General features: G+C 33.2%; 1 protein-coding gene across 2 annotated transcripts; it reads left to right on the top strand.

Annotated features, from left to right (window-relative positions):
* Window positions 1-512: 512 nt before the first annotated feature.
* LOC142221806 (serine protease ea-like) lies at window positions 513-20,719 on the top strand. 2 transcript variants are annotated; one of them, XM_075291631.1, is made up of 4 exons: window positions 513-664; window positions 17,102-17,259; window positions 19,717-19,879; window positions 19,944-20,719. In XM_075291631.1, exons 1-4 carry the CDS (start codon window positions 586-588, stop codon window positions 20,672-20,674), a joined length of 1,131 nt encoding a protein of 376 aa, XP_075147746.1. In that variant the 5' UTR covers window positions 513-585; the 3' UTR covers window positions 20,675-20,719. The 2 variants fall into 2 exon arrangements, with proteins under 2 accessions (XP_075147746.1, XP_075147747.1); XM_075291632.1 differs by lacking the exons at window positions 17,102-17,259; window positions 19,717-19,879; window positions 19,944-20,719 and adding exons at window positions 5,608-5,765; window positions 5,836-5,986; window positions 12,960-13,763.
* The last annotated feature ends 3,178 nt before the right edge of the window (window positions 20,720-23,897 follow it).

Below are 23,897 nucleotides of genomic sequence, written 5' to 3'. Positions count from 1 at the left end.
GTTGTGCATTAAGAAGAACTTCCAAATTTTTTTGGTGGGATTTTTTAGTGTCAAAAACAAAACTTCGTTTATCTAACAATTCGTTCGTCAGAAAAGAAAACTCTCCTTTCAGTGCATACAGAACAATCCCCTGATTTGACTTTTTGAGCTTCTAGACACAACAAAGTATAGCATCACACAAAAAGAAATATTTCTTTCATAAGAAACGAACATTTAGTTTAACGAATTTTTCGTTTCTTTTTACAGTTGTCCCCACAAATGATTTTTTTATAACATCCGTTGCCACAACGAACTTTGCTGTAGTTAAAAATATTTGTAACTAAATTTCGTTTCCAAGAAAATAAATTACTATTTGTTTTTCTGTTGCCTAGTGTTAGATCTTAAATCTCTTCTTCTCTCTTCTTTAAATCTCTTCTTCTCTGATTGTATTGATGGACAGCATCATTTATGTGGTTTTTATTTAACAAAAAATATCAATTTTTCGATTAGCCTCTGATTAGTAGACTTTTGAATCTCATCTCGTCAACAACGTCTGAACGGTTCGGTGGGCAATTTTAAACGGCAAAATATTTTCAATATTTCAAAATGAAATATTCAGTGAGACAGATTTTTGTCGCTTGTATTCTAGCAGCTTTTTGTGTAAATGGCTCATTGTCTCAAGCGAGTGAGTGTTCTGACCAAGTCTTATCTTCTTTTTATATGGATCACATTGACCTATCTGGGTTAACCCCCTAACCCAGCCGAAAATTTTGTGATTAAAAGAGCTAATAAAAAAATCAGCAACAACAATAAGTTGTTATATTAAAAAAAATCATTACGATAAGCGTGTTTTGGGGTGAAAATATCATGCATGTTTCTCTCAGTGTTGTTTAATAATGAATGCATTTTTTTGTAGTGAAAAAAAAACAAAGAAACTCCTGTGCATATGTTTTTTGTGTATGCTAAGCAATTAATGAAAAATAAAAAAATAATAATTATGGTGGCAAATATAATGAATATTAAGTATGACGATATTTCTTATTAATTAATGTTGACCTTGCTAAAAAAATATTTTGATAGTGATCTGCAATTGTCATGTGGCCCATTGAAGTGTTGTTGTGGGAGGCTTTCTTTATGGCTCTCCTTTCTGGGATGATCAAAACAGGTTTCTCTTTCTACTACCGGAGATATATACGCAATATACAAACCGACATTTTGTTACTTATTTAATACATGAGAAGGTAAAGGTTTAGTCCCAACGCACAAAAAATTTAGAGCCAAGTTTATAACTAACCGTTTTGAATAACGTGGCAAATATTTTAAAAATACAATCCTCAAAATAAAATAAATATTTTGAATAATGAATTCGAAGCTGAATCTAATCTATTTATTAATCACAATATTGATAAGAGAGTTTTTCGCAATTATACCGGGAAATATTCCCTTAAATAAAAAATACATTAATTAATACAATTAATTTAAAACAAGTATATACAGCAGTAAGTTCGGCCGGGCCGAATCTTAAATACCCACCACCATGAATCAAATATTAGGGTTTCCTTTGAAATTTCAGAGGGGTTTGATGACAGATATTCTGCCAAGCAGAGCAGATCAACAAGTACACTTTCCCAAGATAAATTTCAAGATTTTACCTATGAAGACTATATCAGATTCTGGATTTATAAGGACCATTTTTGTTTGAGTTTTAGAGGAATCATTAACATCTCTTGTAAGTGCGCAAGAAAATTATAAAATAACGTCTTGATTTGAAATCTTAAATCTGTAGATTTTCACCCGAGAAGTAAAATCTAGAAATTTTACATTGAGTTTCAAGCAATTTTTATGATCAGTGCGCCTTCTATACCCTCAAGAAGTAAAATCGGTCTATATGGAGGCATTACCAAACCGATAAAAGACTAATCCGATACACGTCTTTGTGAGCCTAAAATACCAGAATATTTACAATTTCCGGAAAATCGGATAAAAACTACGGTTTCTAGAAACCCAAGGAGTTAAATCGGGAGATCGTTCTTATGGGGGCTATACTAAAATATGGACCGATGCTCACCGTTTTCGGCACACCTCTTTATGACCCGAAAATTTCCAATTTCAGGCAAATATTTAGGATAAAAACTTCGGATTCTAGAAGCCCAAGAAGTAAAATCGGGAGATCGGTCTAAATGGGGGCTATACCAAAACATTGACCGATACTCACAATTTTTGCACACCTCTTTATGGTCATACAATACTTCTAGATTTCAAATTTCAGGCAAATTGGATAAAAACTACGATTTCTATAAGACCAAGGCACCAAATCGGGAGGTCCGTTTATATGGGGACTATATCAAAACCTGGACCGATATAGCCCATCTTCGAACTTGACCAGCCTGCAGACAAAAGACGAGTTTGTGCAAAATTTCAGCACGAAGACTGTAGCGTGATTACAACAGACAGCAAAGACAGACAGACAGACAGACGGACATGGTTATATCGTCTTAGAATTTCTCCCTGATCAAGAATATATATACTTTATATAGTCGGAAATCGATATTTCGATGTGTTACAAACGGAATGACAAACTTATTATACCCCCGTCACCATTCTATGGTGGTGGGTATAAATATGCAAGATTTTACTTAACCTTAATATTAAAGCACGCAAATTACACTATATCAGGGAAAAACAAGTATATTCGAACACACCTAATCTAATGTACCCTCCACCAAGGATTGTATACAAAGTTCTACTAAAGATAGCCATTCATAACTGAATTACTTGTATTGTGATAACAGTCACCGATGGCGAGGTATCTTATACCTTCTTACCATTGTCTTCTAAATTGCACACTGGAAAAAGTATGCCCGGTTCCAATGATTATCTTTACACTAAAAATTTTAGTATTGATTCCGAGCCAAAGAATTGAAGTAAGGATACATGTAAGACATCATTTTCTTTTAAATTTGAATTTTGCGTACTTGATTCTAGGAAACAAATTTCAAATTATCCCAGCAAAAAACCTGCTGAATTTTCAGCAGCTTTATAAGGAAAGTCAAAGTCAATCAGCGCTTACCTCTGTGAGGAATTCACTGATGAATTTATAAGGAAATGTAGCACTTAAATGCGCTTCTTCTTTGTATGAAATTCATCGCTTTCAGAAGCAGTACATTTACATGAGGAAATCATTACCACTTTAGTACACTTAAGAAAGCACATAATAATTTCGAATATTGGAACCATTACAGCGCTAAAGTACCACCAGATTAAAATTAAAAATTATTATTATTACCGTTCTCCCTATTTATAATTATACAAGCTGGACCCGGTCCGCGTTGCTGACCGCAAGAGTTATTCTTACCTAGAATTAAATTCAACAATACAAAAAACAAGAGAACACAAAATGCATTGAATCGTCCACAGAACACCTCTATATCCTTCAAACACAATACATCAACTGATTTATTTTTACTACCCAGCAAAAAATAATTATAAAATTGGAAGCACTTAAATATCAGTGTTTATACTATAGACACTACTATTCTGCGCAAAATTGTAAGTGCATTATTCAGCGCTTCTAAAGGTGTAGGAAGTTCTTCGTTTACAGCGGCCGACGCACTTAATAATTTTTTTTATTGAACGCCCGAAAAAAAATTGTTAAAATATGTACGTGCTGAAATTAGTGCAATTTCGTTGCACTAGAGTAAGCGGGTGCTTCCTCCTTCGCTTACCAAGTTGCACTTCTGTAAGTAAGAGCTTTTTGTGTTTTTTTTTTATCAGGACTTCTTACGAACGAACGATTTTGTGCGATTCGTATTTTAAGGACATGACATCTTTGGTCGCATAGATTCCAATTGGAGTGTATGTTACTCCAATTGGAATCTATGCTGCACATTATGCATGTTCTTTATATAGAGTAGTCTGTAAATAGCTATGAACCGATATGAGCCAATTATCGCATTGTACACTAAAAAAATATATATTTACCTGATATTAAAGATTACGCAACCTAAATTTGAGGATTCGCAATTTACAAAATATTAAGGACAAATTTCTTTAAAATAATGGAATTTTAATTAAAATAAAGTTTATAATCTTTGCTTCAAAAAAAAAAAAATTTATTAAATTTAGGACACAAATTTTGTAAATTTGTGTCCCTCCGTTAAAGTCGCATGTTTTTGAACTAAGGAACATTTTCTTTAAGGTAAAGAAACACATTTTTGATTTAAAGATCCTTAAATTATCTAAGGTTCCTTAAATACAATCTGAGATCGGTTTATATATAATATCAATTATATTTTATATGCAAAATTTTGCGTTAGTTAGTAATGTTAGTGGTACTATCATCATGTATGAAATTTCAAACTGATCGTATGAAAATTTGCTCCTTCAAGAGGCTCCTCTCGTCAAATATGGGGATCGGTTTATATTGCGGCTATATATAATTATGGACCGATTTGGACCAATTTTTGCACAATTATTAAAGGAAATATATAAACATCACTTAACAAATTTCAACCGTATCGCATGAAATGTGATTTTTCGCATGATATGGACCAATTTTTGAATAATTGTTAAAGGCAATATGCTAACATCACCTTCCAAATTTCAACTGGATCGGATTAGATTTGCTCTTCCAGGAGGCTCCGTAAAGCTAATCGGGGTATTGGTTTATATGGGGGCTATATATAATTATGGACCGATATGAACCAATTTTTTCATGGTTGTTGAAGGCCATATACTAATATCGATATTTTTATGATATTTATTTATCCATTCAAAAGTTGCAGAATTATTTCCAAAGGTTTGGAATCACTGTGCAATGTCCGTCTGTCGAAATCTCGCACAAAAAGTCATACACCCGAGGTGACCAACTTTCAACGCATATACAGTAGGGAGCAAAACCGAGTGCATGTTTTTACTTTTTGCAATCTTTATTAAATAGAAAATGTCTACTACGGCCCACAGAGCTTGGATCGTTGATGACTGGAAATATGTTAAAGGGCCAGATGAAACAAAAATAAACCTTCTTTAATCTGATGCAATAGAACATTACTGATAACGACCCCCGAACACTATTGGTAATGACAAAGTCTCCAAAAACACCACATCTCACAAACCGAAAAACATAGAGGGAGAAGAATCACGGTATGGGGACGGTGACACACTTGGCCGTTGGTTAGTGATATGGAGTCATGAAAAAAGAGACTACCTTGATATTGTGCAATCAAATTTGCCTGAGTTTGTGGAGGTTTGCGCCCCTTAACGATCAAGTTGTTTTTCAAGCATAACATACTTACAAAATAGTAAGGAAATGGTTGTCGGAGCACAGTTCTCAAATGCTCAAAAGGCTACTATAAAGCCCCGACTTCAACATACATATCTCTTGCCCGATGATTCGAAAATGTTAAACGGCGCTCTTCGAATGCTTAATAAGTGAGATATATGGAAAACTTAAAGATTAATTTGCCTTATTGCATGCTGCATGCTTCAATATTATTTACTGCTATTGCTTTTGCTATTATTTACTTCTATCCGGAATATTTCAAAATGCATGCACATGTGATACATTGTCTGTCCTATACGTTATAAAAATTTCTTCGATTCCTATCGAAAATCATATATGTTTTCCAGATCAACAATGTTATACCCCGGACCGTGCATTAGGCCAATGTGTCAATATCATAGATTGCCCCTCTTCAGTGGAAGTTTTAAGAAATATCCAAAGGACCCCTCAAGAGACCCTATATTTGCAGCAAAGCTTATGTGCTCAAATTGGCTCAAATGTTTATGTAAGTGTATCGGTTTTGACCCTGAATTTTATTTTGTAGACTTTTCCTTTCTGATCTCATCTATCGATAGGTTTGTTGCAAATTTCAAAATAGTGCCAATCAAGTAAGACTCCTTCCCACTACTCGTGAATGTGGAAATTCCTTTGATGATCGCATTTATGGTGGCAATTCGACCCGAATTTATGAGCATCCATGGTTGGCTTTAATTGAATATACAAAACGTATGTCGATATTAAAAAATGACAGGGATAACCTGAGCTTCGAAATCGATAGATAATACCGGGCAGTTGATAAAAAATTCATCCTTCAAACAATTGTTTCGTAAAACTTTCTTCTTTTTTGTTTTTGCTATACTTCCAAATTTAATAACGTAAACATTACAACATTAAATACATTATGCAACAAGTGAATAATGATAGAATTCCAAACATCTACAAATGTTGAAAAATACAATTGGAAATGCGGTCGGTATTGTATCAACACCAAGTTAACACTTTCCATCAGATTTTTTAAAGCATATGTCCCAAAAGTTTGTCTATAACCAGTGTTACCAGATACTTTTGTTGGAAAATCGTCAAAAATGGGGTAATGAAAATTGATAATTTCAATTTTTAGAAATATAAATTCTTTACGTTTAGTTCCTCTTTGATTTTATTTCTCATCTACAAAATTCTAAAATGTCTGTAAATTTTCATTTTTGTTTTGAGAATACATTAACCCTTTCGACCCTAAAGTTGCCTGCGGGCAACTTTTTGTGTTTTGAGACTCACTGTCAGCGTTGTTTTTGTTTTTGTTCATAAAACAGTAACGGTATCGAAAGCTACAAGTGTTTTCTTCAAGTTGAATGAAAAATCAGCTAATTTGGTTGTCAATTGCAAAAAAATTTTCATTAATACGAACGTACCTCAAGAAAAAAATATTTGCGAATTTAAAAAGAGGTTTTTATACATGTGACTTTTTTCTGCGATGATGTGGAAAACATATCTGCAGTGCAGTGGGTAATTTGGAAGGAATCGTAAAAAGCGAGGAAGCCACTTCTTGGCAACATACTAGTGGATTAGCACGAATATTGACGCTTTATAATACTTTGGTTTTTTACACCGCCTGTTAAATTGACGTGGGTTAAAAACAAAAAAAAAAAAACAAAACAAAACATTTTCGTGAGTCACGCGTGATTCACGCGAAGCCGTGAATGAAATTTAAACGAAATCTCGTGAATGAAATTTAAACGAAACCTCGTGAATGTGCGTGAACGGGATTAAAGAAAAATGTGTGGCGCGTGAGCGTGAGTAAAAATCAAATTGTGTTCGTGATTGTGAGTGAGTAAACTTTCTCCGAAATCACGCTCCAGATAAAAATTTACTTTCACGATCCAACCCACGCTCACGATCCAACTCACGCTCAAGATAAATTTCACGTTAACAATAAAATTCATATTCACGATAAAATTCGCACTCACGGTAAAACAGACACAAATAGTCACAATCACGAACAACTTCACATTCAAGATTAAATTCCAGATCATCGATTTTAATCACCTTTACATATTTAATCACGCTTAAGATGTCAATAGCGTGAGTCACGAGAAATTTCGTTAATTACCAGAATTTTATTGAGCCACGAAAATTGTCGTGTTCCGAAAATATTCGTGACTTACGAGATTTGTCGTAAATTACGAAAATTGTCGTGAATCGTGCGAAAGCGTGAGACATAAACATTGTTCATGTGTGAGCGTGTACGAGTATGACTTTTCATTTCGTGACCGTGAATTCCTATCCACATGGCATGCGTGAGTACAAATATTTCTTCTTGAATGTGTTTGAGCGTGATTGAAATTCAACTCACGCGCGCATCTAAGTATATATTTACTGTAAAATAACAAAAAACTTAACAAAAATCCAATAAAACGTAATACGTCTATCATTACAAAACAAAATAGTTTGTAGTCACAATTGCCCAAAGTTGCCCACAGGCAACATTCTCTACCGCCTAAACGAATGGGCGTGGCGACCCGAGATTTTGGCTAGACGCTTCTTAAATGACTTCAACATGATTAAAAGTAAAAAAAAATTTAGCGATACCTATAAAAATTCGGGGTCGAAAGGGTTAAAGAAATTTCCAAAAATTCACTTTTCGCACGAGGAAGTTTGTTTTCTCATAAAACTGTTCACTTTTTTCTTTGTATTATGGTGACACTTTATATCTACCACCATAGGGTAGTGATGGGTGCACGCAGAAAAGGAATATGATCATCTCAAACATGTTTCAAGAGCAAAATGTTATTTTTGTATGGTGACCATGTAACATGTTTGTCACTAAAATGTTATTTTCTCGTCAAATATAACCTGCTTGCCGAAATCAGATACATGATTTCCGAGAAAATAATATGGTTGCGAAAACCATGTTACATGGTCACCACCCAAATATAACATTTTGCTCTTAACATTTGTTTGAGGTGATCATATTCCTTCTCTTGTGTAAAAAAATTTGTCATTCCATAAAATAAAGAGAGACATTCTATGGCGATCTAACGATGCCCGTCTGTCTGTATCTTGTAATCAAGCTACAGCATTCAATAATGAACCTAATCGTGTTTTGTCTGCAAGAAGGTCAAGTTCGAAGATGGCATTTTGATATAGCCTCCATATAAATTGACCTTTGATTTGGGGTTTTGAGCATCCAGACATCACAATTTTTATCCGATTTTCTGAAATTGGGAATATAGAGGTATTCACCCAGCAAAAACTCTCATTACCCGGTAATCTTGTATGTAAGCCTATTTAAAAATTAATAACCACTTATTAATTGGCATCGCTCCGGATTACATTTACATACGCATGTCCTAGGAGGAAAGTACTTCTCCCCAGGCATACTTTCGGCCATGAAATAAGTAGTGCTTTTAGAGCATATAATCACCTAATATGTAATCACTTATTCGTAGATACACCAAAGTTTGCAAAATAGCCACTTATTGTCTCAGACAACCAAATCTCGAAAATATATATCGCCGATTACAATGGATCAAAATATGGTGAGTAATGCTGTAATAGGAGCACTACTTTAATAGAAACGAGTATTGTATAAATAAACAAAAAATCTAATAAATCATCGAAATAAGATTACACGCAAATTAATTTCACACTTAAAATAGAAATAAATGTAGGTTGTTTAAGGGAGTTGGATTCGTGAATTTCGTTATAATATATCCAATAGTCAATTCACATTAGGTTCGAAATCTAAAAGTGGATTTTAAGCCCCTTTTTATAAGGCAAATGGCATTTGAAATCTAGTTTAAGTGCATATTGGAAGTGTAATGGTACCAACATTTATTCTATTTTATTAAGTCATTAACAGCCAACTGCATAAAAAAAATTGAGAATAAGAATTCGAAAATTACCGAGAAGTATTTATTTTTGTCAATACAAGTTAGTCATTATAACTCAACGCAATGAAATGCAACGTGTAATGACAGCCGTACTCCTGGTAATGCCAATTGTAATGAGATGTGGTTACCTAGTTTTTGCTGGGTAGGTCTGTAAATAGGTGTAGCCAATATGGGATATCTCTGTTAATGCTTAGCCTCCACATAGATCGATGACATTTATAAAAATAAAATTTGTCAACATTTTCTATAGAAATGAAATTTTGACAAAATTTTCTATAGAAAAAAAATTATGTTTTGTTTGTTATTGTTGGTTTGTACTGTAATCATATTTGATGTTTTGATCTCAGCTTTAAAATCATTGTGTTGACAAAACTACAAGAGTAGCTCAACCAACAGAGGAAAAGAATGTTTGTCAAATTTATTTGGGCAAAGCCCTATATACTGCAAGATGGTTGGATGGACGCACGTTTCGGAATTACCACATTCCTCATCAGATTCCTCTACTAAAATGTTTACAAAAATAAAATTAGCACAACATTTTCTATAAAAATAAAATTTTGATAAAATTTTCTATAGAAAAAAAATTTTGATAAAATTTTCTATAGAAATTTAATTTTGATAAAATTTTCTATAGAAATAAAATGCTAATAAAATTTTCTATAGAAATGAATTTTGACCAATTTTTCTATAGGAAAAAAATTAACCAAAATTACCTTTAGAAATAAAATTAAGACAAAATTATCTATAGAAATAAAATGCAGACAAAATTTTCTATAGAAATAAAATTAAGACAAACTTGATATAGAAATAAAATTTAGACAACATATTCTATAGAAATAATATTAAGACAAAATATTATATAAAAATAATATTTAAACAAAATTTTTATAGAATTAAAATTTAGAAAAATATTCTAGAAAAAATAAATGTAGACAAAATTTCCTATAGAAAAACATTTTTTTACAAAATTTTCTTTAGAAAAAAAAATTTAGACAAAATTTCTTTTCAAAATATCAATTTAGACAAAATTTTTTACAGAAATAAAATGTTGACAAAATTGACTAAAGAAATGAAATTTTGACAAAATTTTCTATTGAAATAAAATTTTGACAAAATTTGCTATAAAAATAAAATTAACACCAAAGTGTTTATAAAAATAAATTTTTTACAAAATTTTCTATAGAAATAAATGTTTTACAAAATTGTCTATAGAAATAAAAGTTTTACAAAATTTTCTATAGATATGAAAATTTAGACAATATTTTCTGTAGAAATAATATATTAACTTTGTCGTTTCTGTAGAAATATATATTAACTTTGTCCAAATAATGCTCTAAGACCCCATAAAGTATATATATTCTGGGTCGTGGTGAAATTCTGAGTCGATCTAAGCATGCCCGTCCGTCCGTTCGTCCGTCTGTTGAAATCACGCTAACTTCCGAACGAAACAAGCTATCGAATTGAAACTTGGCACAAGTAGTTGTTATTGATGTAGGTCGGATGAAAATGAAAATGGGCCATATCGGTCCACTTTTACGTCTAGCCCCCATATAAACGGACCCCTAAATTTAGGCTTGCTGAGCCTCTAAGAGAATCATATTTCATCCGATCCAGTTGAAATTTCGGACATGGGGTTGGTATATGGTCTCTAATAACCATGTAAAAATTGGTCCACATCGGTCCACTTTTACGTATAGCCCCCATATAAACGGACCCTCAGATTTGGCTTGCGAAGCCTCTAAGAGAAGCATATTTCATCCGATCCGGCTGAAATTTGGTAAATGGAGTTGGTATATGGCCTCTAACAACCATGCAAAAATTGGTCCACATCGGTCTATAATTATATATAGCCCCCATATAAACCGATCCCCAGATTTGGCTTGCGTAGCCTCAAAGAGAAGCAAATTTCATCCGATGTTGCTGAAATTTGGTACATGGTGTTGGTATATGGTCTCTAACAACCAAGCAAAAATTGGTCCACATCGGTCTATAATTATATATAGCCCCCATATAAACCGATCCCCAGATTTGGCGTGCGGAGCCTCAAAGAGAAGCAAATTTCATCCGATCCGGCCTCTAACAACCGTGCCAGAATTGGTCCATATCGGTCCATAGCTATATATAGCCCCCGTTCTTCGTTCTCCAGATTTGATCTCCGGAGCCTCTTGGAGGAGCAAAATTAATCTAATGTGGTCTCTAACAACCATGCAAAAATTGGTCCACATCGGTTCACAATTATATATAGCCCCCGTATAAACCGTTCTCCAGATTTGACCTCCGGAGCCTCTTGTAGGAACAAATTTCATCCGGTCCGGTTCAAATTTGGAACGTGGTGTTAGTATATGGCCGCTAACAACCATACCAAAATTGGTCCATATCTGTCTATAGTTATATATAGCCGATCTCCAATCACACAAAAAAATTGGTCCATATCGGTTCATAATCATGGTTGCCACTCGAGCCAAAAATAATCTACCAAAATTTTATTTCTATAGAAAATTTTGTCAAAATTTTATTTTTATAGAAAATTTTGTTAAAATGTTATTTCTATAGAAAATTTTGTTAAAATTTCATTTCTATAGAAAATTTTGTCAAAACTTTATTTCTATAGAAAATTTTGTTTCTATAGAAAATTTTGTAAAAATTTTATTTCTATAGAAAATTTTGTCAAATTTTTTTTCTATAGAAAATTTTGTCAAACTGAATTATATACTTATTTAATCGGTCTTTTTTGATTTAATATATACAACGTATGGACTTACTTACAATTTAGAAGACGGTGTTAAGAAGTTTTAAGATACCTTGCCATCGGCAAGTGTTACCGCAACCCAAGTAATTCGATTGTGGATGACAGTCTTCAGCAAAAGTTTCTACGCAATCCATGGTAGAGGGTACATAAGCTTCGGCCTGGCCGAACTTACGGCCACATATACTTGTTATAGATTATTTTTAGCTCGAGTGGCAAACGTGGCCCGAATACCATGTCCCACTTTGTGTGAAAACAAGATCACCAATATATTTGGGAGCAACCGTGGTGCAATGGTTGGCATGCCCCCCTTGTATACACAAGGTCGTGGGTTCGATTCCTTCTTCGACCGAATACCAAGATATTTTTCAGCGGTTGATTACCCCACCTCAGTAATACTGGTGACGGTTCGGGCAGCACTCAGTGATAAGAGAGAAGTTCACCAATGTGGTATCACAATGGACTGAATAGTCTAAGTGAGCCTGACACATCTGGCTGCCACCTAACCTAACCTAATATCACCAAAATGTCTATTAAACTTTGTGTAGAGATACCAAAGTGGAATATCGATTTTTTGACGTCGGTCAAAATCTACTAATCAATCCAATTTTTATAGTGACCAAAAATGACTAAATCAATTTTAACGAAAAACTTGATTTTAATGTCTGGACATAAGAAATCGACTTTTCAATAATTGTCGATACTACATTTTTTGAGATTTTCAAAAAGTTGAAAATCAAAATTTTCGAATAAAGCGGAAAAACGACATTTGCGAAAATAGGACTCTCCAAATTGTTGAAAAATTGGGAAAGTCAACATTTCAAATCGCACTGCATTCTCTATTTTGATGTTCGGTTGAGACTGATATTAAACCATGTGTAAAGCAGTCATACTAATAAGAATAAATTAGAATAATTTTACATTTTTAAATGGAAATAGTTTTATTTTTCTTAACATAATTTCCCACATTTTCTATTCGAAGCTCAGGATAAAGTCAATTGCCCCTCTTCCATAAGGGATCCGTCAAATTTCATCTCTACCCCTAATTCCATTCAATTTTCAGCTGGCAATGCTAAAGGTTTCCATTGCGGAGCTGCCCTCATAAACAAACGATATGTAATCACTGCAGCACATTGTGTAACTGGCAGTGGAATTCCAGTTGATTGGTCGCCGACAGGAATACGTCTGGGTGAATGGGATCGTTCAACCGATCGTGATTGTGAGATGTCCGTTAATAATCGCATGGATTGTGCTGATCCTCATATAGATGTGCCAATAGAGGAAATTATATTCCATCCTGGTTTTGTGTCAAGTGATACAAATCGCATGAATGACATTGCTGTGATACGCCTCAGCCGAGATATTAGTTACACGGATTTCATCAGTCCCATCTGTCTTCCCATACAAAACGAAATGCGTAGAAAAACTTTCGATTCAATAAAATTAGATGTCATTGGTTTTGGGGCGACTGAAACTAGTAGCAGTAGTGCGCGAAAACTGAAAGCCGCCTTAGACGGTTGGAATTTTGAGACTTGTCGTCAAAAATATGCCACCAGAAGGATAAATCTCCAAAATAGTCAAATGTGTGCGGGTGGTGAGAAAGGTGTTGACTCGTGCAGAGGAGATTCCGGTGGTCCATTGGTGGTAAAACAGACTTTAGATAACCGTGATGTTTATGTTTTGGCCGGTATAGTGTCCTTTGGACCAACACAATGTGCCACTTCGGAATGGCCTGGTGTTTATACACGTGTTGGAGCTCATGCTGATTGGATTTTGTATAGCATTAGAGCTTGAAACTGAATGATTTTTTAATATTTGTAATACCAATGAATAAATCGAAATATACGGATTTAATTTGGCCAAAGAATTATTTAGATTTTTTATATATTATTTTAATATGTATTTGTTTTTAAGTAAATAATTGCCTCAATACTAAATAACAGTTGACTTGAATTCAAAAATGTTGAATTTTTTTGTAGTTTTGTAATAATTCTACACTCAAAAAAGTTTAAAGATGTTTGCCTTCCTTTAAGGTTTTGGTATTGATTCCGAGACAAAGATGCAGTTTCTTTCAAATAAGGACCTTTTTTAGCTACCCATCTGGTTTTAAATCTAGGATCAATCAAATTAAAATTAGGATACAGATCTCATTTGTCAAATTTTCATTTTCTTTTCGCGGTAAATTAAAAAAGCTGTTCACGTACACACTAAATTCAGTTTAAGAATCCAAATTATAACTGATACCTCAAAGTAAAAAAGGTTTTCTTAATTGAAGCAAAACAAAAAAAAACTTTAAAGCAAAGATGCAAAATCCTCAAAATAGGTCTTTGCCTATATTTGAAGCGCTTTTGTCTTAAATCTAAAGACTCAATGTTTCAGTTAAGTTAAGGACGATTTCTTTAAATCAAAACCGTATATCTTTACTTTAAGGAAAATTGATCTTAGTTTAAAGACATACGAGTTACGTCCTCAATTTAATAAAAAACAAAATTGATGATTATAAACGTTCTCTTAATTAAAATTCCATTTTTATACCCACCACCATAGAATGGTGGTTTGTAATTCCGTTTGTAACACATCGAAATATCGATTTCAGACTATTCTTGATCAGGGTCTGTTATACACTACAGTCTTCAATAATGGCGCTATCGTGGGAGCCACCGTGGTGCAATGGTTAGCATGCCCGCCTTGCATACACAAGGTCTTGGGTTCGATTCCTGCTTCGACCGAACACCAAAAAAGTTTTTCAGCGGTGGATTATCCCACCTCAGTAATGCTGGTGACATTTCTGAGGGTTTTCCAAGCTTCTCTAAGTGGTTTCACTGCAATGTGGAACGCCGTTCGGACTCGGCTATAAAAAGGAGGTCCCTTGTCATTGAGCTTAACATGGACTCGGACAGCACTCAGTGATAAGAGAGAAGTTCACCAATGTGGTATCACAATGGGCTGAATAGTCTAAGTGAGCCTGATACATCGGGCTGCCACCAAACCTAACCTAATGGCGCTATCGTCCTAAATTTTGACACAGATTCGTTTTTTGTCTTAACGCAGGCCAAGTTCGAAGATGGGCTATATCGGTCCATGTTTTGATATAGACCCTTATAGACCGATCTCCCGATTATAAGCCTTGGGCTTCTAGAAACCATTTTTACTATTCGATTTGCCTGAAATTGGAAATCTAGAGGCATTTTGGTGTAGCTTCCGTATAGCCCGATCTCCTGATTTTACTTCTTGGTCTTCTAAACACCGCAATTTTTATCCGATTTACCTGAAATTACAAATCTGGGTATTTTCGATCCATAAAAAGGTGTGCCGAATATGGTGTGTATCGGTCAACGGTTTAGCATAGCCCCCATATACCTCGATCTCTCGATTTGACTTCTTGGGCTTCCAGACACCGCAATTTTTTATCCGATTTACCTGAAATTCAAAATCAAATTTCATCCGATCCGGCTGAAATTTGGTACATGGTGTTAGTATATGGTCTCTAACAACCATACAGGAATTGGTCCATATCGGCCAGTAATTTTATGTAGCCCCCATATAAACCGATCCCCAGATTTGACCTCCGGAGCCCCTTGGAAGTGCAAAATTCACCCGCTCCGGCCGAAATTTGGTACGTGGTCTTGTATATGGTCTCTAACAACCATGCAAAAATTGGTCCATATCGGTCCATAATTCTATGTAGCCCACATTTAAACTGATTCCCAAATTTGACCTCCGGAGCTCCTGGAGGAGCAAAACTCATCCGATCCGGTTGAAATTTGGTACGTGGTGAAATTTGGTACATTGCACTAGTATATAGTATATGGCCACTAGCAACCATGCCAAAATTAAAAATAATCTACCAAAATTTTATTTCTATAGAAGAGTTTGTCAAAATTTTATTACTAGAGAAAATTTTGTCAAAATTTTATTACTTTAAAAATTTTTGTCAAAATTTTAGTGCTATACAAAATTTTTTCAAGATTTTATTTCTATAGAAAATTTTGTCAAAATTTTATTATTATACAAAATTTTGTCAAGATTTTATTTCTATAGAAAATTTTGTCAAAATTTTATTTCTATAGAAAGTTTTGTCAAAATTTGATTGCTATAGAAAATTTTGTCAAAGTTTTATTTCTATATAAAATTTTGTCAAACTGATTTATATACGTATTTAATCGGCCTTTTTTGTTTAATATATACTCCGTATGGACTATTGAGAAGGCGGTGTTAAGAAGTTTTAAGACACCTTGCCATCGGCATTTGTTACCGCAACACAAGTAATTCGATTGTGGATGACAGACTTTAGTACAAGTTTCTATGCAATCCATGGTGGAGAATACATAAGATTCGGCCTGGCCGAACTTACGGCCGTATATACTTCTTTAATTTTAAATATATTTTGATATTTTTTCTGTGTATAAATTTCAAGTAAATCGACAAAATTTAAATTTTTCACCAATCCCCTTGCCCGACCAGATATCACCTACTCCCTAGGGGTGATGGTACCCTCCCCGTCTAAATATTTTCCCGGAAATTTCAAGTAAATTGGTTCAAGTAATTGATATAATTGAAGCGAGGAATATCCCTTTTAAGCCATTCTTGCTTGACGCGTGCTGAATCCATGGTCTGCGGCCGAAGTATTTGTCTGCCTTCAATAGGGGTTATGAGATGTTTCGATAATTACGAGCGGGCAGCAACTACTGGCCGTTACGGCGCCCCACACCATTCTCATTGGCGGCGCTTGGTGGCCAATCGTAGGTGTACATTTTCAGCTGACCTTTTTGGCAAATAAACCCAATCAAATATTCCAAGTGAGCCTAAAACAACGGGCTGTCTCTATACCTGAACTTACCTAACCTACAACAGACATTATCCAGCCGATTACTCGTATTGTCTTGGTCGTCCGAAACTGGTCTTAGGGTATCTCTAACATATATCAAGTAAGATTGCAGATATATCTCCGTTATATAGATGATATTGGATTTCGGGAAATATATGTATATTAGGTCAATAAGGCAAAAATTATTTTTAAACCTTCCCAACAAAAAAGTAAGTTCTATTTGATGATTAGCATATTATTATTTATTAATTACAATAAAAAAACTATAATAAACATTAAAGCTTAGTTTATGTATTTTTTAACATATTCAGGATTAAGCAAAATATCAAAAAATTATTAAATATTCTTTAAATTATTAAATATATATTTTTAAATAGATCAAAGATGCATAAATCCTCAAAGATCAATGGGAACTTGTGTAAATATCCTTCAATGTCCTCCGTTGTTGTCAATTCTAACGAATGTGCAGAGAACACCACAGGAGACAGAATTTCTTCAGCAGAGTCTATGTCATCGTGAAGGTTCTACAGTTTTTGTAAGTTCAATGTAATTTCAATCTATAATAATAATAATGGAATAATTCAATACTTATTTTATTCGCATTTCAAAATGACCTTGATAGCCCATTAAAAACATCAAAAATAAAATTAAAAAAAATTAATAAAATTAATTTGCAAGTGTTTTATATTTTGGCAATTAAAAAAAAAGAAATATGGCCAAAAAATCTCATTGTAATAGTTTTCGATCTACCCTATTGCTAAAAATGTTTTTTTATTTTTTTTAACGAATTTCAATATTCTTTAGAGAAAAAAAATCCCTTTTCGTATTTTAGGCCGATAGCCCGTATAAATAAGTTTTTTTTATACCCTCCACCATAGGATGGGGGTATATTAACTTTGTCATTCCGTTTGTAACACATCGAAATATTGCTCTAAGCCCCCATAAAGTATATATATTCTGGGTCGTGGTGAAATTCTGAGTCGATCTAAGCATGTCCGTCCGTCTGTCCGGCTGTCCGTCCGTCTGTGGAAATCACGCTAACTTCCGAACGAAACTAGCTATCGACTTGAAACTTGGCACAAGTAGTTGTTATTGATGTAGGTCGGATGGTATTGAAAATGGGCCATATCGGCCCACGTTTACGTATAGCCCCCATATAAACCGATCCCCAAATTTGGCTTGCGGAGCCTTCCGGAGCAGCAAAATTCATCCGATCCGGTTGAAATTTGGTACGTGGTCTAAGTATACGGTCTCTAACAACCATGCAAAAATTGGTCCATATCGGTCCATAAATATATATAGCTCCCATATAAACCGATCCCCAGATTTGACCTCCGGAGCCTCTTGGAGGAGCAAACTTCATCCTACCCGATTGAAATTTGGTACGTGGTGTTAGTATATGGTCTCTAACAACCATGCAAAAACTGGTCCATATCGGTCCATAATTATATATAGCTCCCATATAAACCGATCCCCAGATTTGACCTCCGGAGCCTCTTGGAGGGGCAAATTTCATCCGATCCGTTTGAAATTGGGTACCTGATGTTAATATATGGTCTCTAACAAGCATGCAAAAATTGGTCCATATCGGTCCATAATTATATATAGCTCCCATATAAACCGATCCCCAGATTTGAACTCTGGAGCCTCTTGGATGAGCAAAATTCATCCGATCCAATTGAAATTTAGTGCGTGGTGTTAGTATATGGTCTCTAACAACCATGCAAAAATTGGTCCATATCGGTCCATAATTATATATAGCTCCCATATAAACCGATCCCCAGATTTGACCTCCGGAGCCTCTTGGAGGAGCAAAAGTCATCCGATGCGGTTGAAATTTGGTACATTTCGTTAGTATATGGCCTCTAACAGCCATGTAAAAATTGTCAAATTTTATTACTATAGAAAGTTTTGCAAAATTTCATTTCTATAGAAAGTTTTGTAAAAAGTTTATTTCTATAGCAATGTTTGTCAACATTTTATTTCCATAGAAAATTTTGTCAAAATTGCGGAACCTTCCGGAGCAGCAAAACTCATCCGATCCGGTTGAAATTTGGTACGTGGTCTAAGTATACGGTCTCTAACAACCATGCAAAAATTGGTCCATATCGGTCCATAATTATATATAGCTCCCATATAAACCGATCCCCAGATTTGACCTCCGGAGCCTCTTGGAGGAGCAAAAGTCATCCGATGCGGTTGAAATTTGGTACATTTCGTTAGTATATGGCCTCTAACAGCCATGTAAAAATTTTCAAATTTTATTACTATAGAAAGTTTTGTCAAAATTTCATTTCTATAGAAAGTTTTGTAAAAAGTTTATTTCTATAGCAATGTTTGTCAACATTTTATTTCCATAGAAAATTTTGTCAAAATTTTATTTCTATAGAAAATTTTGTAAAAAATTTATTTCTGTAGAAAATTTTGTCAACATTTTATTTCTATAGACAATTTTGTCAACATTTTATTTCTATAGAACATTTTGTCAACATTTTATTTCTATAGAAAATTTTGTCAACATTTTATTTCTATAGAAAATTTTGTCAAAATTTTATTGCTATAGAAAATTTTGTCAACATTTTACTTCCATAGAAAATTTTGTCAACATTTTATTTCTATAGAAAATTTTGTCAAGTTTTTATTTCTATAGAAAATTTTGTCAAAATTTTATTTCTATAGAAAATTTTGTCAAACTGAATTATATACGTATTTAATCGGCCTTTTTTTGTTTAATATATACCCCTTATGGACTAACTTACAATTTAGAAGACAGTGTTAAAAAGTTTTACGATACCTTGCCATCGGCAAGTGTTATCGCAACCCAAGTAATTCGATTGTGGATGACAGCCTTTAGTAGAAGTTCCTACGCAATCCATGGTGGAGGGTACATAAGATTCGGCCTGGCCGAACTTACGGCCGTATATACTTGTTATAATTTGTAATTTTAATAAATTAAGTAATAAATAAACAATTTTCGTATTTCCAAAAATAGGTCTGCTGTGTCCTTGAGAGTGAAAATCGTTTTTATGTTCCCGGAGAAAATTTGCTTCCCTCTACACGTGAATGCGGCAAATCCTTTGATAATCGCATCTATGGTGGTAATGTAACGAAAATCGATGAATATCCTTGGTTGGCCCTCATTGAATATACAAAACGTGAGTATATTGTTTGGAATACTCAAATAATAAATATTTTTGTGTCTAATGTTATTGCTTACAGCCGCCAACGCTAAAGGTTTCCATTGTGGAGCTGCACTCATTAATAAACGCTATGTGATTACAGCTGCCCATTGTGTGACGGGTAGTGGTATTCCTGCAGATTGGAAACCAACTGGTATCCGTCTGGGTGAATGGGATCGCTCTACCGATCGTGATTGTGAAAGATCTGTGAATAATCGTCTTGAGTGTGCTGATCCTCATATCGATGTAGCCATCCAAGAAATTGTCTCTCACCCCAGTTATAATTCGCGAGACACCAATCATTTGTATGACATTGCTTTGATACGCCTCAGCCGAGAGGTACCCTACACGGATTTCGTAAGCCCTGTGTGTTTGCCCATTCAAACCGAGTTACGTTCGAGAACATTTGAGGGTGACAAGTTGGATGTATCAGGATTTGGAGCTACGGAAACCGGTAGTAGTAGTGCCCTTAAGTTAAAAGCTGCTGTTGATGCTTGGGATTTCGAGGCATGTCGCCAGAAATATGCGCCCAAGAAGGTTTATCTTCAGACTAGTCAGATGTGTGCTAGTGGTCAAGCTGGTGTCGATTCATGCGGTGGTGACTCCGGTGGCCCTTTGGTAATTCAGCAGAGAGTAGATAAACGTGATGTATACGTATTGGCTGGAATTGTGTCCTTCGGTCCCAAACCATGTGCTTTAGCTGGTTGGCCAGGAGTTTATACTCGAGTGGGGGCTTATGCTGATTGGATTTTGAATAATATAAAGCCTTAGAATAATGGAATAAAGATTGAATTAACGCTTGTATATTGAAAACAATTTATTGATTTTTTAAAAGGTTTTATTAACTCATGGGTATATCTGAATCAACTGTATGTGAGCTACATCTAGCCCTGAAACGATTTCCATGATATTTTGCATACTTGTGGGTTACTATAAAAACTTACTTAAGATTCATGGAGAGACGGATGGACATATATCAAGGGCTAGTTGAGAAATAGCTAAATACAAATATTGGATATCTTCGGCCTACAAGGGACATAAAAGGGAAATGCTTCCTTGGTTGGGGATTTATTGAAAACAAAGACAAAATTCATTATGGGATCTGATGTCAATGCACATCATAATATATGGGAAGTAGTACAAGAGGAGAGTCACTCATAGAGTTTATTTTACGGACTGAATTGGTAGTTTGTAGTAGTGGAGATGACCCACCCTTCCTATAGGAAAAAAAAAAACCTTGAAAACAATTTATATAGAAATAATTTTACGAGAAATTTTTCTATGGAAATAAAATTCTGAGAAAGTTTTTTATCGAAATAATATTTTATTTTATATTTACAAATAAAGTCCTGACCAAATTTTCTATAGAAATAAAAATTCGGCCAAATTTTCTTTTAAAATAAAATGTTGGTCAAAGTTTCTATAGAAATAAAATTTTAATTTCTGATTGATTATCGTTGACCTTTTTATTTTTAAGCAATACTTATCGTAGTTTCGGCTATTAAAAAAAATAGGATTGATGTTTTTATTTAAGTATTATTTCCTATATTTCGGTTGACTTCTTCAAAACCGTTTTTGTTTCACTTCAGCCTTGAAAACGGTTTTGGCGAAGTCAACCGAAATATTGGAAATAAAACTTAAATAAAAACATCAATCCTATGTTTTTTTTAATGGACCTATAGCCGAAACTATGATAAGTATTGCTTAGAAATAAAATTTTGAAAAAAAAAATTCTATCAAAATAAAATTTTGATCAAAATTTTCTAAAGAAATAAAATTTTTGCAAATTTTCTGTAGAAATAAAATTTTGAGAAAATAGAAATAAAATGTAAGCCAAAATATTCTTATTAAATTTTCTAAAAAATAAAATTTTGACAAAATTTTCTATTGAAATAAAATTTTAACCAAACTTTCTATAAAACTAAAACCTTCACCAAATTTTCTTTAGAAATAAAATTCTGAGAAACTGTTCTATAGAAATAAAATTAAAAAAAAAATTCTTTAGAAATAACATTTTGAGAAAATTTTTTATCGAAATAAAATGTTAGCCAAAATATTCTATAGAAATAAAATCTTGACTAAATTTTCTATAAAAATAAAGTTTTGGCCAAATTTTCTTTAGAAATAAAATTCCGAGAAACTGTTCTATAGAAATAAAATGGTGAGAAAAATTTCTATCGAAATAAAATTATTACCAGAATTGTCTGTAGAAAAAAATGTTGGCAAAGTTTTCTGTAGAAATAAAATTTTGACAAAATTTTTTATCGAAATAAAATTTTGAGAAAATTTTCGGTAGAAATAACCAAAATTTTCTATAGAAATAAAATCTTGACCACATTTTCTATAGAAATAAAATTTGGGCCAAGTTTTTATAGAAATAAAGTTTTGAGAAAACTTTTTTAAAAAAATAAAATTTTGACAAAATTTTCTATTGAAATAAAATTTTGACAAAATTTTCCATCGACATAAAATTTTAACCAAAATTTTCTATAAAAATAAAATCTTGACCAAATTTTCTTTAGAAATAAAAACTGTTCTATAGAAATAAAATTCTAAAAAAAAAATTGTTTAGAAATAACATTTTGAGAAAATTTTCTATCGAAATAAAATGTTAGCCAAAATATTCTATAGAAATAAAATCTTGACTAAATTTTCTATAAAAATAGAATCTTTACTAAATTTTCTTTAGAAATGAAATTTTTACAAAATTTTCTTTAGAAATAAAATTTTTACCAGAATTGTCTGTAGAAATAAAATGTTGTCAAAGTTTTCTTTAGAAATAAAATTTTGAGAAAATTTTCTATCAAAATAAAATTTTGAGAAAATTTTCGGTAGAAATAACCACATTTTTCTATAGAAATAAAATCTTGACCATATTTTCTATAGAAATAAAATTTGGGCCAAATTGTCTTTAGAAATAAAATTTGGGCCAAGTTTTTATAGAAATAAGATTTTGAAAAAAAAATGAGAAAATTTTCTATCGAAATGAAATTTTAAACTAAATTTTCTATAGAAATAAAACCTTAACCCAATTTTCTTTAGAAATAACATTTCGACCAAATTTTCTATAGAAATAAAAAAAACTATTAATTCACAAATTAAAATTTTTAATTAAAAATGTAAAAAAAATAATTTTCGTGTTATTTTATACTATCAAAGTCCATTGTCCCTTTTTGTAGAAGTAGCAAATTTTCCATGCTGAAATTGTAAAATCATTTAAAATTCGACACATTTACAATTCAAAGGATATTTGTACCCAAGCAAAGAAAAATGGATATTGTTCCACAAACATTTCTTGTAAAACGCATCTCGGAATCCCCCATCAATTTGTTTCCACTTCCGATGCAGTCCTTTTCGACAAGTCCACAAAGATTTGTTTTAAGGCTCATCCCGGAATCCCTTATCAATTTTTTCCACTTCTAAAAGCGCATTTTGGACAAATCTTAGAAAAAAACAAAATTAAGCTATTTTAAGTGAAAATTTAAGTTTTTGACAATTAAATTTCACAAAAAAAAAGAACAGAAAATCAATAAAAAAAAATTATAAAAATAATAAAAAGAAAAAACTTCATTCCCGCTGAGATTTGAACCTGTATCGTTTGACTTCCATGGAAGTTCTTTTGTTTACACAAAAACGAAAAAACACGTATATACGGCCGAAAGTTCGGCCAGACCGAATCTTATGTACCCTCCACCATTGATTGCGTAGAAACTACGAAAGACGGTCATCCACAATCGAATTACTTGGGTTGTGGTAATACTTTCCGATGGCAAGATATCATAAAACTTCTTAACATCGTCTTCGGTTTATCTGAGTGCTATATATAACTATAGACCGATATGGACCCAATTAGGCATAGTTGTTAACGGCCATATACTAGCACAATGTACCAAAATTCAACTTAATCGGATGAAATTTGCTCCTCAAGAGGCTCCAAAACCAAATATGGGGATGGGTTTAACATAATGGGGGCTATATATGATCATGGACCGAA

Source organism: Haematobia irritans, chromosome 1 (assembly GCF_050003625.1).
Source record: "Haematobia irritans isolate KBUSLIRL chromosome 1, ASM5000362v1, whole genome shotgun sequence".
Lineage (NCBI taxonomy): Eukaryota > Metazoa > Arthropoda > Insecta > Diptera > Muscidae > Haematobia > Haematobia irritans.
This window is presented reverse-complemented; position numbering and strand designations above follow the sequence as displayed.